Source organism: Sprattus sprattus (assembly GCF_963457725.1).
Source record: "Sprattus sprattus genome assembly, chromosome: 3".
Classification (NCBI taxonomy): Eukaryota; Metazoa; Chordata; class Actinopteri; order Clupeiformes; family Clupeidae; genus Sprattus; species Sprattus sprattus.
The window spans coordinates 39,529,259-39,545,004 of record NC_137922.1 but is presented as its reverse complement, the minus strand read 5'-3'; the positions used below and the strand labels follow the sequence as shown (position 1 = coordinate 39,545,004).

The following is a 15,746-nucleotide window of genomic DNA, read 5'->3' as shown; positions in this document are numbered from 1 at the left end:
TGGACGGGAGCTGCTGTCATTCATATTTCCCCCCCCTTCGACAGCCTTACAAACAAAGCGAGTAGCGACGGGAGTTGTAGTCCAAACTCCATAGTACTAAAGCGGCTTGTCTTGCTTTCATTTAATTGTTTCGCTTTGCATTACCCCATCGCATCAGAAAAGATATAATGGTTAATTTACACGTGTCTTACAGTGGTAGTTTTTGGCTGTGTAAAACATATATAATGGAATGTTGTCATATTCAGGTCGACTTCCACAGCAACTATTTGCGGCATACAACTCCCACGCTGTCTCCAATGCTCCTATTGGCTGCCGTGTGATGTCAATCTACAGTCTCTCCTACTCTATCGGTCCTACAGTAGGTAAATATTTGTGTTTGCTCAGCCGGCTGTAATGGTGGACGACTGAACGGGGAACGAGAAAAGTAAAACCTCAAAAACTGAATAACGAACCAAACACTACACCCCACGGCTCGCAAATAAGCTCCGGCAAATATGGATGAACTTAAACATCAAGTCATGATAAACCAGTTCGTCCTGACAGCTGGATGCGCAGCCGATCAGGCGAAACAACTATTGCAAGCGGCACATTGGCAATTCGAGGTAAGGGATTTCAGGCTCGGCAGTTAACGTTATGTTTATGTCTGACTGTGAAGTCTATTGTACTACTCGCCTTGCTTTCACTGCCATGCTAATTGCAGCATGGAAATGTGATGCATTACGGTTTTGGGTGAAGTCTATCTATCAGTTTTAACAATCAAAACCTATTATTTTTACATGGTGATTTTTGGTAAAGTATAATTCAGAAAAAGCATATAGCGTATATGTTAAGGTTTGCTACATTACCACACATTTAGTAAAGGAATTTCAAATGGCCAGTTTGAACCAAGCAAAAGCTTGACCGGTTGAATATCCAATTAGAATTTACTCTAGATTAAATACTATAATCCTCCTCATGACACACTGCACAAGCTAGCAGGGCTAGCAAATGCTATTATGCAATGAAGATGACCGATGGTTTTGCGTGGACTACCCAGACTGCAAGACATGCAGCTAACAGCAGAAACATGTCCCTTTGATGCTTTTGTTTGTCTATCGATCTGCTAACAAAATCTATCAATTGGATCAATTGTTTTGCTTGCCAAGCTGCTTTTTATTTCGTGAAAACACAATGTAAACATTGCTTGTTAATGTAGCCATGTCTATAAATCCATGACACCATGTGGCTGCATGCACTATTATCCGTAAATACATCTGACATCTGTGTGTACAGCGGAATCTCACAAACCTGCAAATGTGTGTCTTTATTTTAGACGGCGCTCAGTGCCTTCTTTCAAGAGACTAATATTCCATACGGCCACCACCATCAAATGGTGAGTATATTAAAGATTTATATCATATTCTCATGTCTGCATTCTTGCAAAGTCGGTCTAATAACATTTTGTTTCATCTGATACATTATATCTTCAACTGATTTAATTGTTTCCGCCGCACTGGCTGGCAGGCGAAGTGCAAAGAATTCTGATCAACTAACAATAACAATGTATTTGTCGGCCATGTTGCGGAGACACTGCTGCTGGGCTTCCAGAAATAAACACGGGCGGCCACGTTCGGTGTTTTCTGATGCAGGGACTTTAAAGCGACGTGCATTTTCTAAAGGTGCTTTCTTTGAGTAACCGTGTCTCTGCATGGTAAAAAAAAAAACAACTGTATGTGCCCCTTTTTGTGCTGTTGCCACGAAGGGTCAGTGTCCTCACGAAAACTTGGGAACATGGTGCGCAGAACAGTGTCGTGTAACAAGTTCTGTTGAAAACGTTAACATTGGACATTAGAAGATTTCATGAAAGAATTCCCCAAGGAATATAAAAATGATTTTGGTGGGATGTAAAAGGTTCTATTTTTAACTAATGATTTGGCTCGTTGTCTGATTGAATGTGAGTTCCTTAATATTAAATATAAAAGCAAAACAAAAAGGTTATAAGCCTACACTTTAGTATGATATCCCAATAGAGGAATGATTGGGATGACAGTTCATGTTTTTAAATCAAACTAATATTTATGCATCCGTTTTGTATCGCAGGCTATAGCGTAGGCAAATGTTTATACGTCTGTTATTTCCTATTAATTACAAATTAATCGTTTTTTAATGGTTTGTTGCCTTATTATTATTATATTTCACCTCGAAAAGGTTATATTGTTATACGGAAATATGTCTTTCGAAGGTAGGACGGCGTATTGCACTGAGTTTGCAGGCTACACCTCAGATGATGTCACTGTACATTGCTGTAGAGATATGATTGGTTCAGTGCGAGCATTATTTGGGTGTTTGTTATTGTGTAACGACACTGCGTTCCCATGCGATTTGTTTGGTTGTGCAGACACTGTTGGTATAATGTAGACTATACATTATTTTTAAAAGGACTAAATGAATAGCTTCAGTACGGCAGGGGACTTTGTTTTGGTTCACCAGAGACTGGGCAACATCATACAGTGACAAGTGTGCTGTGCTCCAGAACATGTCACATAGCCCTCCAGGGAAAACTTCAGGCAGCCAAGCCCTTAACACACTGGTAACCCTGCCAGTCAATTGGCTCTGTGCAGTGAACACATGGGTGCAGGCCTACTTCTCCATGTGTGAAATATTTTTCTTAAAGCACAATATAGCCCACAAATAACATCTCGTTTCCCCCCAATATGTCAACATTTGTGGATTATTTGCTGATGTCTCTCTGAATTTAACCCTTAAGTTTTCAGAACTTAACATCTCAGCAGAGCACATATTGAACTGTGTATGTAAAAGCATGATGTGTGAGGGGAATAGCTCTGCGGTTTTTAAACAGATACTATAAACCAACTCAAAGTCTTTCTGCTATTATGGCAGCAGCCCAGCCTGGTCGTGCTAACATAGGGAGAATGAGCCCTCTGTTATGTGTTGGGCCATTCCAAGGGCATCTATGCACCAGAGTTCAACCGTGAATGCAGAGCAGCCTGCGCAGTATTGTCTAATGTGGGTCTATTCAGTTAATTGTACACAGTGCAGAGGCCTTCTCCTTCCTGCATAGCAGCCAACCCCCCTCCAGCTTATCAGTGTTGCCCGGCCAGTGAGGCCTAATCCACTTTGCTCTAGAATTTCCACGCACTGACACACTTTACTCTGATTGACAGAGCCGAGGCCGCAAGGGCTCCCCGGGGTAATTGGGGCTCTTGCTACACAAAATATCATTTGTAGTTTTTGGAGAGGTGCCTTTTCCCAGGACTGCTTGGACTTCTGGATGTAGTGTTGTTCAGCTGCTGAGATTTTAATTTGTACACCGTTGAAGTCAGCTGTCAGTAAGAGGATCTGCAGCAGGCATAGCACATTTTATTCTTGCATCAATATTGGATTCATCTTTTTATTTGTGCATTTCTATATAGGTCATTTGTGATTTTAATAGTCATAATGTTATGGTGTCTGATTCACCCTAATGTTAGCTTTGCATCATAATGCTGAGGTAACAATACATTAACACTTAATTAACATAATTTTTTCTCTCACACACTAATGTCTCTACTTCAGCTTGCATAATGTTGTTGGGAGGCAGGGATTTGGATTCAGCTGTTTTTCTTCGGCGAACTGTATACACAATTCAAAAGGTGTGTGGTGCTGGAGTACACCAGTCAGCAGAAACCTAATTCACTGTTGCACAGGCTATTTGTTCGCATAATAGCACACACTTCCTTGCTCCCTGCTGGGCTGCAGTCGCTATAAGGACTAGCATTCAGTTTGTTTCAATTTTCCTTGTTCTTATAGGATATCACCTACAAAGCACAGAGCTCTCAAGTCCCAAAGCGTGCACTAGAATGGCTATTAGCATTTAGCATGTAGCTTTAACTGAAGTGCAGCCTCAGCATGTCCAGGGCTCCGTCCTCAGCCTTAGGTGCACCAGGCCAGCTGGGGAGCGGCTGCCCACACAAACACAGACGCTGCTGTGGGCTCAGACAGGATGTAGGGCCTGTGCCATGTCCAGAATGGGCCCTTTCAGGCCAAACAAGAGGGAGGCACACACAGTCACTGAGCGAGGCCTAAGAGATGTCCGTGTTTGGGATGGGAGGGTGTGTGTGTGTGTGTGTTTTCTTTTCCTTTCGCACTCTCGTCCACCTCTCTTCAGAGACTGCTTTAGTGTCCGCATCCCACAACGCAAACAGTGGCCTCCGACGCTGCACTCGCTGTTTGGGAAGGAAGGACTTGAAAAGTTGCCTGAGCATTGGTACATAGATGGCTTCTTGTGCTGGGAAAGGGGCGGGGGGATTGGAAGGGAGGCCACTCCTCAGACATGTGCACACACACACACACACACACACACACACACACACACAAATACACACACAAATACACACAGAGATTCGCAAGCTAACGCAGGGATGAACAGCTGCTCTGAAGGCCCCCCCTCTCACCGTCATCTTGAATACCGCTCATGGCCGAGGTTAGCATGTAGCACGTAGGCTAACTCTCCAGAGCCAAAAGCAACGTGGCCAACACCGTCAACCTCCTTAGCGTTACCAATAAACAAACCCGCAAACTCCACCACAATGGTCCATTGGCTTCTTTTTCCTTTGTTACTCCACCGAAGGAAATGGAACAGTGGTTACATTCACAGCTGGCTCCTGGTTTTCGGTCATTAAAAGCGGATTGAAGGATCATAAAAGAATGAGTATAAACAAGTTGAAAGGTCCCCCTTCTGTGACTAAGTATTTTGGGGGCAGGGGGGAGGGGAGGGGTTTCTCGTAACTTTAAAGGTCTCAGGGTGGGGTTAAAGAACCTGTTGACATGCAAGGCCAGATTCTGACATTGTTTTGAAGTCTCAATGTCACAGCCACAGTCAAATTCAGTCTGTTTAGATGTATTTTTATCGCCTCTTTTATGGAGCATTTACTGTCAGAGACATAATAACATCGCACAACTCTCCAGTCATTGCTGCGGCTGTTCTTTTAATTCAAGTGTTTTGCAGCTGTGTGCTGTGTTATGTGTGTGACTGGGAACTCGGTCATCAGGAAAGGAGGCTATGAACTGATAGCTGTGGATTAAGAGTAATAAGATAATGAAGATACTAGTTCTAAGCTGACATGAGATAAGTTATATGGAGTGTACAGGTTCTTACACTCTGTTATATTGTACACTCTGTTATGTCGTAATCTTCGACTTCCCCAAACATTTCTTGGAGATCAGTGCCTTGTAGACAGACACGTTTTTTTTCCCACTGGAGTCACACTGTGTGTGTGTTTGTATGTGTGTGTATGTGAGTGTGTATGTGTGTGTGTGTTTATGTGTGTGTGTTTGTGTTTGTGTGCCTGTGTGTGTGTAAGTGTGTGTGTAAGCAGAGCCTTGAGGTCGAACATGTCCTCATGCCATGCTTTCTGTGTGAAACAGTGCCAGAGGGTGAGCCACATCTGAAGTTGCTGGCCCTCTGTGTTGCTTTATGAGTGTGTGTGTGTGTGTGTGTGTGTGTGTGTGTGTGTGTGTTTCTGGTTGCACGGTTTCCCGGAACATTGGGTGCTTTGGCTGCAGGAGTGGATATCAGAGAGTGTGAAGAGCAGATGTGTTAACGAGCATTGGTCTTCCCCGCAGTTGCCTTGTACACACACACACACACACACACACACACACACACACACACACACACACACACACACACACACACACACACACACACACACACACACACACACACACACACTCATTCACACAACTATATCTAAAAGGCCTGTTTTTGTCCTTGTTTTATGTGTTGCTTAGCTGATAGATGTCGACGACAGATATGCAGCACAAGTGCTGGGTGTGTAAAACCCGAAACGTTTAGCTTAAAATACAAGTTGCATGGATGGCCCCCCTGTCCTCCCCTACCCAGCTACCTCAGCCCCAGCTCACTGGCCCGACTCTGCAGCAGAGGTGGCTTGTCCAGGGACCGTGGAGCCATTAGCTGTTGGCACCTATTTAGCTAATGAGCTAGCACTCTCTGTGTTGAGAAATGATTATTTACTCGGCGTGTTAGTTTAACTAGTTGGTCTCGAAAGCGGGCCCAGTGTTGCCTTTGTTTTCTTCTGAACGCTGACCACAGCCAGGTTAATAATCAAGCCAGGCAATGACTGAACGTTCACCCTGTAAATAAACACACACACACACACACACACACACACACACACACACACACACACACACACACACACACACACACACACACACACACACACAGAAGAAAATGCCTTATGCACGGCAGTGATAACACTTCTATGCAATTACAGACATGTCATTTTTGATCAAAAACGAGTTCGTGTTTGATAAACTGCCTTTTACTGTTTATCCCTTTAGTTCTTGCTCACTCTGTCTCTCTGTCTCTCTGTCTCTCTGTCTCTCTCTGTCTCTCTCTCTCTCTCTGCGTCTCTCTCTTTCACCTTCTCTATCCGTCTGTCTGTCTTTCTCTCTCTTTTTTTCCCCTTCTGTCTTCTCCCTGTCTCTCTCTCTCTCATTTCTCTCTCTCGCTCTCGCTCCCCATCCATCAGTCTGCCCACTCAGACAGACCAGAGCAGAGCCGGCTGGAGCTGGAGGAGGGCTGCGCCTGCATCTGTTGTCTGACGTGTCCCTGGGCACATCACAGGCCCGCCGCTACCGCAGAAGCCCCATAAATTATTCCATTACCAACCTGATCATTATATTAACTACAGGCCTTCTGTGGCATGCAAGCGCTCCCCCACATCCCGGCCCTCGGGGCGAACAAATGGTTCGGACATGTTTGCCCAAAAAAACGGGAGTGAAAGTGAAAAAGAGCCCTCCTGGTCATTCATTCAGAGGCCTTGAAGAACAACTTTGTGTCCTCGCTCTCTCTCTCTGGCTCTCTGAATGAATGGAATTTTTGAATTTGAAAACAATTCCCCATTCTTTGCCACACGCATTCCAGGAGTGCAGGGAAGAAGGGGCAGTTTTGGAATGCATTTGCTAAAAGCAATAAATCCACCAGGGAGAACTGCCCCCCCCCCTCCCCCCTCTGGTTTTCCCCCCAATGAGTCAAACAGTCGTCAGCTGCTCAGTGGAGGCTTTGTGGAGGTCCGGACTGGGATGTGTAATTCCTTATGATCTTCTCGGAATTCTAATTGGCCTGCAAGTGGGGACTTGAAAGGCCGTTCAAACATTACACCCTGGAATATGCCATAAAAAGGCCCCAGTGGTTGGAGGAAAAAAAGAATTGCACCGGATTACTAGCTGTCTATCTTTCTCTCTCCCTCTTTTTTGTGTGTGTGTGTGTGAGGGGGATGAGTATGACTGCATATCCTTCTTTAAACCAAAAACCACATCTCATTTTGTTTATAAATTCTATGCAAATCCAGCCCACGGACAACTGGTTGTGGAAGAATGAGTGCCCGCTGTCCGCGCTGGTTGCACAGGAAATGGCCTCCAATTTGTCTTTGTGTAGGAACACAGCAACCACACAAAGCGAATGGCTCACCGAACACGCAGTGGCGTGGCCAAGCACGCCGCACACGCTGCACACGCTGCACGTTTTGCAACCAACCGGTGCCGATGACATCCGCGTCCCCACAGAGATGATTTACTTCAAAGCGAAAGGCGAAGGAAAAAATAAATGCTCCTACGTCGTGGAAGACGACTTAGCAAACAAAAGCTCATACAAACTCTAAATCTCCTGTCTCCAAAATATGATTTACTAAACAGTGCGTGGTCCGTGCAGAAGGTTTCTGTCAGCCTAAGCCTCCCCTGGCCCCATTTCGTGTTGCCTCTCTCGCTCTCTCCCTTTCTCTGGCGGTACCAGGTCTGTCCTCGCTACAAAAATATTTCCATAGCAACCCAGCTGTGGGTTTGCAGTGAGCGGACGCGAGGTGGCTAGTTACTTAATTCAGTGGTTTGACTTTGTTTCTACCACAGTTGACAAAAAATGTAAATATTCCTCTTTGTGTTTAGAGAGCCGCATGGTAATGTTGGCCTCTCTGAATGCCGGCGTGAAAAATGATGCTCGGCCTCCTCCCACCCCACCCCTGTTGTGTACATACCCCTGCAGTGTTTGCAGCTTTGGAGAGAGCGTGTAGAGATCACAGCAAAACACACACAAAAAACACATTTGTACACACACACACACCCACACCCACACACCAACACCAACTCTCTGTCTTTCTCTTTATATGGCTTGTATTTCTACACATAAACATCCAGACGCAGTGGGACAGATGTGCGTACGTTAGACAGCGCAGCGTAAACAGCAGCCTGACCGGTTCCGCAGAAAGCGCACGCTGTTCCTTTTCATTTCACATTGAGTGTACAAAACCTGCGGCTGATCGCCTAATCAATGCATGTCGCCTTCCTCTTACCATAATCTGCCACCCCGAAAACTGAACGGTATCATTCAATCATGGAACCGCCGAATGACATAAAAGGAATACAAATTTAAGTGACTAGAAAATGTATATACTACATGCTAATAAGGTGTCCTCAAACAGAAAGATAATACTGGGCAGTCATTCTACACCACTTATACATTATGTGCAGCTGTAACAAATTATACAAATAGACAAATGAAATAGTAAAGCATCTGCACATAGTGAAGTGGATCGAAAGGCAAACAAAGGAAAGGTTGCCCTAATCATGGTACACATGAGCAAAACTGCTGCTCAGAATCCTGACTCTCTAATTCATGCATCTAACGCTCAATCTGGATTATACCTGCTTTTAAAGGGTGGGAGATTTTCACTGCAAAATAGCTGTGCGCTGTCCCACGCAGTTTTCACACATGCAGTGGAATGGGTCTCTCCTTGCGCTTCTCCCATAATTTAGCCCTACTTTCCCCACCACCCTTCCACAAATGCATATGCAAAAGTCAGGAAATTGCAACTCTGCATTCTGCGCTCCTCCAGCAGTCTGCTCGCACTCATCTTGGTGTTTGGTTAGGTGCATGTTGCGATGAATTTATGCCTAAAACGGTTGCTAACATATTAGCTCATCTGTATTTGTGCCCTTTTCAAATAAGGATGCAATCTCACAAAAATAACTCTCTCACGCGTCCTACCACAAACACACTCATTCATTCTCACTCTCTCACACACGCACTCAGACACAGACTCAGACTCAGACACAGGGCCTCATTTATAAAACGTTGCGTAGAAACCATTCTACATTTTGTCTAAGACATTTCCTGAAATGAGCGTAAGTGAGATCCACAGAAAACAGACGTACACACAAAAAACACGTGTACGCCAATGCTTCGGTTATAAATCACAAATGGTCATGAAATTGTGCGCAACTGAATCTCCGCCCTCAAAACGCCCCTATTTAATCTAATCAGCATATTATCAATGCACAAACAGAGCGCATCCTCAATGCAAAAACTCTCTGTGACAGTGGCAAGCAAGAAAGAAACATGTAAACAGAAGAATTAAAGTGAGGCTGACATCGACATTCTGCTGATGTTACAGCAGATGCGGGCCAAAACATCGTTAGAAAGCCTGTCTGGTGGCTTAATGGCAAAAGCAAAGTATTTGAAGTAGTAGACACGTCTCCGAAGCACCAGCACCTGCGGCAGCAGCACCAAGGCGTTGGTGCGCTCCACTACCGACCTGTGCTGTATTGAAGTGGGCTTCCTAGGCTTTCTGAGTGTGCAAAATCTGGATGAGAATACATTGGGAACCCTGTTTTACGCAGGAAATCCTATTTCACATTTTGCTGGGCACTATATGGAAATCTAATAAATTGTGGGCATATGGGATAGTGTACTGCGGAGAACATCGGGCAAAATTCTGCTTTAAGATGACGGGGATTGCTCGACTGGTCTCCAATTTCTCATCGGAACGTTCCTGTAGCCAGGAATCCAAGAACGGACAATCATACCTGAACGTGTATGGCCTGGTTCACTCTGGTGCGCCTCTCTAGACGAGAGGCGATTTGGGCACAACGCTCTCGGCAAGCGGTACCTGCTTATCAGACATACATCATCCTGTGTCAAAAAGTCTGCGCGATCACAAAAAAAACCCTCTCTCTCCTTATTGCGCAGTTGGCAATATCCTCTAACAACGCCAATTAAGCCATATCTCATACTGAAAACTAAGCCACCATTAGTCTTTTTATAGGCTATAAGTTTGAGCGAAATGTTTTACACTTGTGAAATTAAAATGGAATACTTATAAGATGTGAATCTCATTCATGTGTAAATTATTCTAATAGTTTATTTGATTTTATTGAGCGAAACATTAATTTGGCCTTTCACCATTAGCCCAAATGGTGACGGTGGTGCTGACGATGAGGATGATGAAACTGCGTGTCGGGGGTCGGCGCTCGGAGAGTCCTGAATTCCTGCAGTACTCCAGTATTGCCGCAAGGAAATGTACTTACACGAACTGAAACCAGACGTAGAGATACGTCCTTTTCTACGTCTAAAGGCCAATTTAGGGTCGTTTTAGACGCAGAGCCGTAAGCACGTAATTTACACAAGGGACTTGTTTTAGACAAGTTTTGATTTACGGTTCCTTAAGGTTCCCTAAGGATTGTGCGTGTTGCAAAGCAAGTTGACACCAGAACTGTAGATTTAATTTGAGTGAAGTAAGCGTATTTATTGCGGCAGGACAAAGGAATAAAACTTACCAGAGCATGAAAGTGTAGTGGGCGAAAGGCTTGATGTTATGAATACATGTGTTACACAAAATACAAAGGTTGGCAATTCAGTACCAGTGGCGAAAAAGACAGATCACACGAGGCAAAAGTTTGTTTATTGACACATCTTTTGATGACTGCGACAGGCTTTAAAACGATGTGTTTATGAGTTACATTATTCAAAGATGAGAGGTAAACGGCGAGAGAATCTCATCATGAGAGTATGTTGCCAATGCTTGTAAATACAATGGTGCTGGCCACCGCCACGTTAATGTTAACTTTTGTATATGAGCAGACCGGGCTCATTCTATCAAACTCGCGGGTGCAATTGATTGATTCACGTCAATATGAACTCAATGAATGATATCACCATGACTCACAAGTGGTGGAAAATGAATATGAAAGTATTTGTTCGTGAATTAGCACATTTTCTCCAAACAATCGCGGGTGAGAAAGGGATATTCTCTCCATAAATTCGCGGTCATTTGAGCGTCCTTATAAGTGTTTAAAGAGGGTTTGTAAAGGAGGTCATGTCTTCGGACCTCTTCTGTTATGTTTGTTCATAATCCATAAGAAAAGGCTTGTGAGACGGTCTGCAGGGTATTCATGATTAAAAAAAATTCTGGGTCTAAAAAAGACTGTAGTATGCTATAAAACGGAAACGTGAGACTCTGTGAAAGGCTGTGGTTAGCCGGCCAATCACAGTCTTTGCGAGATGCGTAGGGCCGTAGTGTTTTAGTCGCATAGTCAGAAATTTTGGGCGACGCACTTAAGCACGTAAGGGGGGGTATTTTACTTCGCAGGGGGGGGTTGTGTATCCTACGTGCTTACGCGTTACGTCTAAAACAGAGCATATATTACCCTTTAGACGGCTTTTATAAATCTGTACTTAGACGTGGATTTGATCGCACGCACCGTCTAAGATCAGTTCTGTGCGTAAGTACGTTTTATAAATGAGGCCCACAGACTCAGACACAGACACAGACACAGACACAGACACAGACACAGACACAGACACAGACACACACACACACACACACACACACACACACACACACAGGCATGCTGACAAAGGCTGAGCCGCTGTTATGCGCCCGCATAGCCACCCTCCCAGCACCCTTCGTGCTTTCGGGGCTTAATGGGAGCGCATGAATGGCCAGCGCTCTCCGTCCTCAGCTCAGTCACAGTCACGGCCACCGCACAGACAGGGTCAGCAGGTTCAGCTCCAGTCCCAAACATCCCACACTCCTGACCGCTCACAGAGAGGCCCACGGGCAGCTCTCTCTCTTTCTCTCTGTCCCTCTCTTTGTTCACCGTCTCTTTTCCGTCGTTCTCTCGCAGCTCTAGGGATTCGCTTACAGCGAGGATCGATAGCCTCCGGGAGAGTGATATATCGTACAGCACCCAGAATGAAGGTGACAGAGAGAGAGAGAGAGTGGAATAGAAAGAGAGAGAGAGAGTGGAAGAGAGAGAGAGAAATAGAGAGACACCAAAGACGAGAACTGTTTGAGTGAGCACAGCAGTTGTTTGGCTACAGCAGTAAGACAATCTGACATACCTGCACAGGGTCAGAGAGAGGGGAGGGCCAGGAAGGGTTTATGAGTAGGGAACTTGGGGGGGGGGGGAGAGATCAGAGATCAACCCCCCCCCCATCCTCCCCACCTCCACCTCCACCCACATACACATAAACAGGCATCTTTCCAGCCATACCTTACTCCACACTCCCAGAGTGAGTTCCACATACTGCCACATCATCATGTGACCACTCTATTTATACCAGTGTTGTTGAAACCCCGCCCAGAGGATAGCTTCAGAACAAAGCGCAATTTAAACAGAGATTACGTTTTTGCCCCCCCCTTTCCCTGCCAAAGTTTTGTTTATGTCTAGTGGGTACAGATAACATCCACACCAGGGGCCTTGTAACGATCCACAGGCTGATGTTGATTTTGGCCGTGGCGCTACAAGCCTGGTGGATTGTGGGACGGTTCGGGGGGGGTGCCCATTGTGTAATTCCCTTGGCTTGGATTTGTTGGCCTGGGTGTGTGTGTGTGGGGGGGCGGGGGTATGGGTGTCAGTGCTCAGAGGACAATGGAGGGGTCATCAAAGGTCATGGGCCTGTGGGACTTTAGGAAGGGATGGAGTGAAAGTTGATACGTGTGTGTGTGTGTGTGTGTGTGTTGGGTAGAGTGGGGTTTGGAACAGGAAATGGTGGTGGTAGGAGACGAGACAAAGGGTCCAAACAAACTGCAGGGCTTGAGGAAGATGAGGAATATGAGGAATGGCGTAGAGGGAATGCTGGCAGGGAATGCTCAGGGATTGGGCGAAATCCTGCCTTGCACGACTCAATCTTGCAGTGGGAGATGACAGCTGGGCAGCCGGAAGTATTGCCTTCGAAATGTTGCATGCCACTCTTTGCCAGCTGTTGTGCGTGCCAGCCAGACATGTGAAGCAATTGTGTAATGACTTCTGAGCGTTGTGCCATTGCACAATGCTAGATGTACCATGGTTTGCCTGTTTCTCCATACAAAGTAAATTACTCTCAAATACACACATAATTAACTGACCCTTACTCTGCTCCACCTCTCTCTCTCTCTCTCTCTCTCTCTCTCTCTCTTTCTCTCTGTGTATCCCTGTAGATGTGCACACCGGCCAACACACCAGCCACGCCACCCAACTTCCCTGACGCTCTCACCATGTTCTCCCGCCTAAAGGCCTCGGAAAGCTTCAGCAGCAGCGGCAGCCCTGGCATGGGCTCCATGGGCTCCATGGCCACTTCCCCCCCTCCGCTGCCCCCCATGGGCTGGGGGATCACCCCGCCAGTGCCTGGCCAGCAGGGCCTATGGACTCAGGGCCCGCCCCCGCCCACGCAGGCCCACGCACACCCCCTGCACCCTCACCAACCTCACCAACCCCACGGCTGGCCGTCGGCGGTCAACCAGCAAGCAGCCGCAGAGCAGAAAGCCAGCGTCGCCATGGAGGCTGAGAGATGAGGGGCTGGACTGTGTTTAGGATGTTGACCCCGCCCCTACCCACCTGACGCTCCCCTCTCTGTTTTTACTCCTGCATAGCACCTGGGAGGGGAGGGGTGGGGAAATACAAGGGGCGGGGGCACTCTGCTCTCTCATTGGCTATGGGCAGAGGGGCGGGGCACTCTGCTCTGTCATTGGCTATGGGCAGAGGAAGGAGCTACACAACTAAGACAAAGCAACACCAAGCAACACAGACAATTTAAAGAAGGTGAGAGGAAAACAATGCAAGGTTGATGAAATAATAATAATAATAATGATAATAATAAATAAATAAACGCACATCATGTTACCGAATAAGAAAGCTAGTGAAAAATGCTCTTAGTTTTTTGTTCATTTTAAAGAAAGCATAGTTTAAAAATATATATATATATATATATATATACAGTATGGAACTAAACTCGTCATGCCCAAGGATCTCTGATACTCTCTAAAATATGGACAACTATAAGGCAGCACCTGTTTCCGCTTTTTTCTTCTGTCATCTGGTGTCTTATATGTGTGAGAGACCTGTCAACAGTTTGCGTTGCATGAAGAATTGGAATCCATCATATTAGTCTTTCTGATTCAGTATTTTTTTTTAATACATACAGTATATGTGAACAGTGTGCAACAACCACATAAAACACACACACACTCACAACAACAACAGACACAAACAAAACTAGTGTTAGTAGAAGAAACCAGGACAATTTTTTCCCCTGTCCCATTGGATGATGGGATTCTGGACTCCGCTTACCTCGCTGGTCACCTGACTTTCTTCAACCAATCAGGGAATCTCAATTGTTTCGTAACAATGGACACTTTTTTTAATTACACCGGATACATTTTATTCAGACATCATTGGTACACATCTTCATAGTAACATCTCTGGAATTTACGTTGGGCAAAGACACACAGAGTTGGACAGCAAACACCCCATCCCTGGATAGATTTAAAAATGTGGGTATTTTGTGGGGAAAGTCGGGTCTTTTTAGTGTTTTGTTTTAAGGTTTTCATGAAGACTGGGACAGCTGTTGGATAGTAAGACGGGTGTTAAGACTGTTTTGGAAAAGCAACTAAGGCCGCTACGTTTTTTTATTTTTTTTTTAAACAGAGAAAAATAAAGCTACACAAAACCTGACTACTATAATAAGAAATGTTTGTAAGCAGACTTGCCACTTTGCATGACGTACGCAAATGCATACCTACCATCTTTTGTAGTTTGACGCTTTTTTGGGGAATTCTACATGACCTGTATATTTTATTCCTTTTAAATTCAAGTCCAAGATCAATTTTTTTTGTCTCACCCTCACAAATGCTGAGCCATCAGTGTAGAAAGAGGGAGAAAATGACATCCAATTACTCTCAAGTTCAGGGTAGGACTAATTTCTTTTATAGGGTCTGTTTATTTGAAAAGGACAAAAGCAGAAAAAATAAATGTTTTTATCGTTGGTCATCCTTTTCTGTAAACATGAGAACTACAAATCATTTACAACGTGATACGTACTTTAACCCATCATAAAAATTTGACTTCACATTATTCTTTTCTTTTGTGGTTTACTTTCCATTTTGCACAGTTTTTTAATCAAGATGTGTTGGGATCACCTATTTCTAAACCTTTTTTTCATGTATGTTTTTCCCCTGTATGACTGTATTGATACCATTCCCACAATATTTGTGGACTACCTGATAATTAAGTTATCATTGTTTGTGTTCCTAAATAAATATTGTATGTTCTAAGCAACCTCCATTCACTTGTCCCCCCCTGACGCAAATGCCTGGTTGAAGCCATGAAATGAGTAAGTGCCATTTCAGAATTCTAATATAGAGAGATGTGTGCTTACTGACCTGTCCTAGTTTTCTCGCTCCGCATGGCACCACTGTTGCCATGGGATTTTTGTTGAGATGACGTAATGCTCGATCGACATGAAAAAAAGACCTGTCTGATATCTGTGCGGCTGTGAATCTCAACTCCTATTACCATTGGTGTATTTCCAATCAGCCAGTGACCTAGGATCAGGATTATTTATCCCTTTTATCTCAGAACAGATCTCTTGTGTGTACTGGCCCAGGATCGGTGTGTGTGTGTGTGTTACACATGGACGACAGGAGCAT

The 15,746-nt window shown here is 44.9% G+C and overlaps 1 protein-coding gene across 1 annotated transcript; it reads left to right on the top strand.

The window, feature by feature from the left end:
* The first annotated feature begins 389 nt into the window (after positions 1-389).
* Positions 390-14,752, top strand: ubald1a (UBA-like domain containing 1a). The gene is made up of 3 exons (XM_080834712.1): positions 390-602; positions 1,313-1,372; positions 13,260-14,752. Exons 1-3 carry the CDS (start codon positions 495-497, stop codon positions 13,611-13,613), a joined length of 522 nt encoding a protein of 173 aa, XP_080690838.1. The 5' UTR covers positions 390-494; the 3' UTR covers positions 13,614-14,752.
* The last annotated feature ends 994 nt before the right edge of the window (positions 14,753-15,746 follow it).

Bases quoted from the DNA above. Each gene is read 5' to 3' on its own strand.
- ubald1a (XM_080834712.1), top strand. From the start codon at position 495: ATGGATGAACTTAAACATCAAGTCATGATAAACCAGTTCGTCCTGACA. The intron at 603-1,312 runs GTAAGGGATTTC...TCTTTATTTTAG, and splicing joins CGGCACATTGGCAATTCGAG to ACGGCGCTCAGTGCCTTCTT. The intron at 1,373-13,259 runs GTGAGTATATTA...GTATCCCTGTAG, and splicing joins ACGGCCACCACCATCAAATG to ATGTGCACACCGGCCAACAC.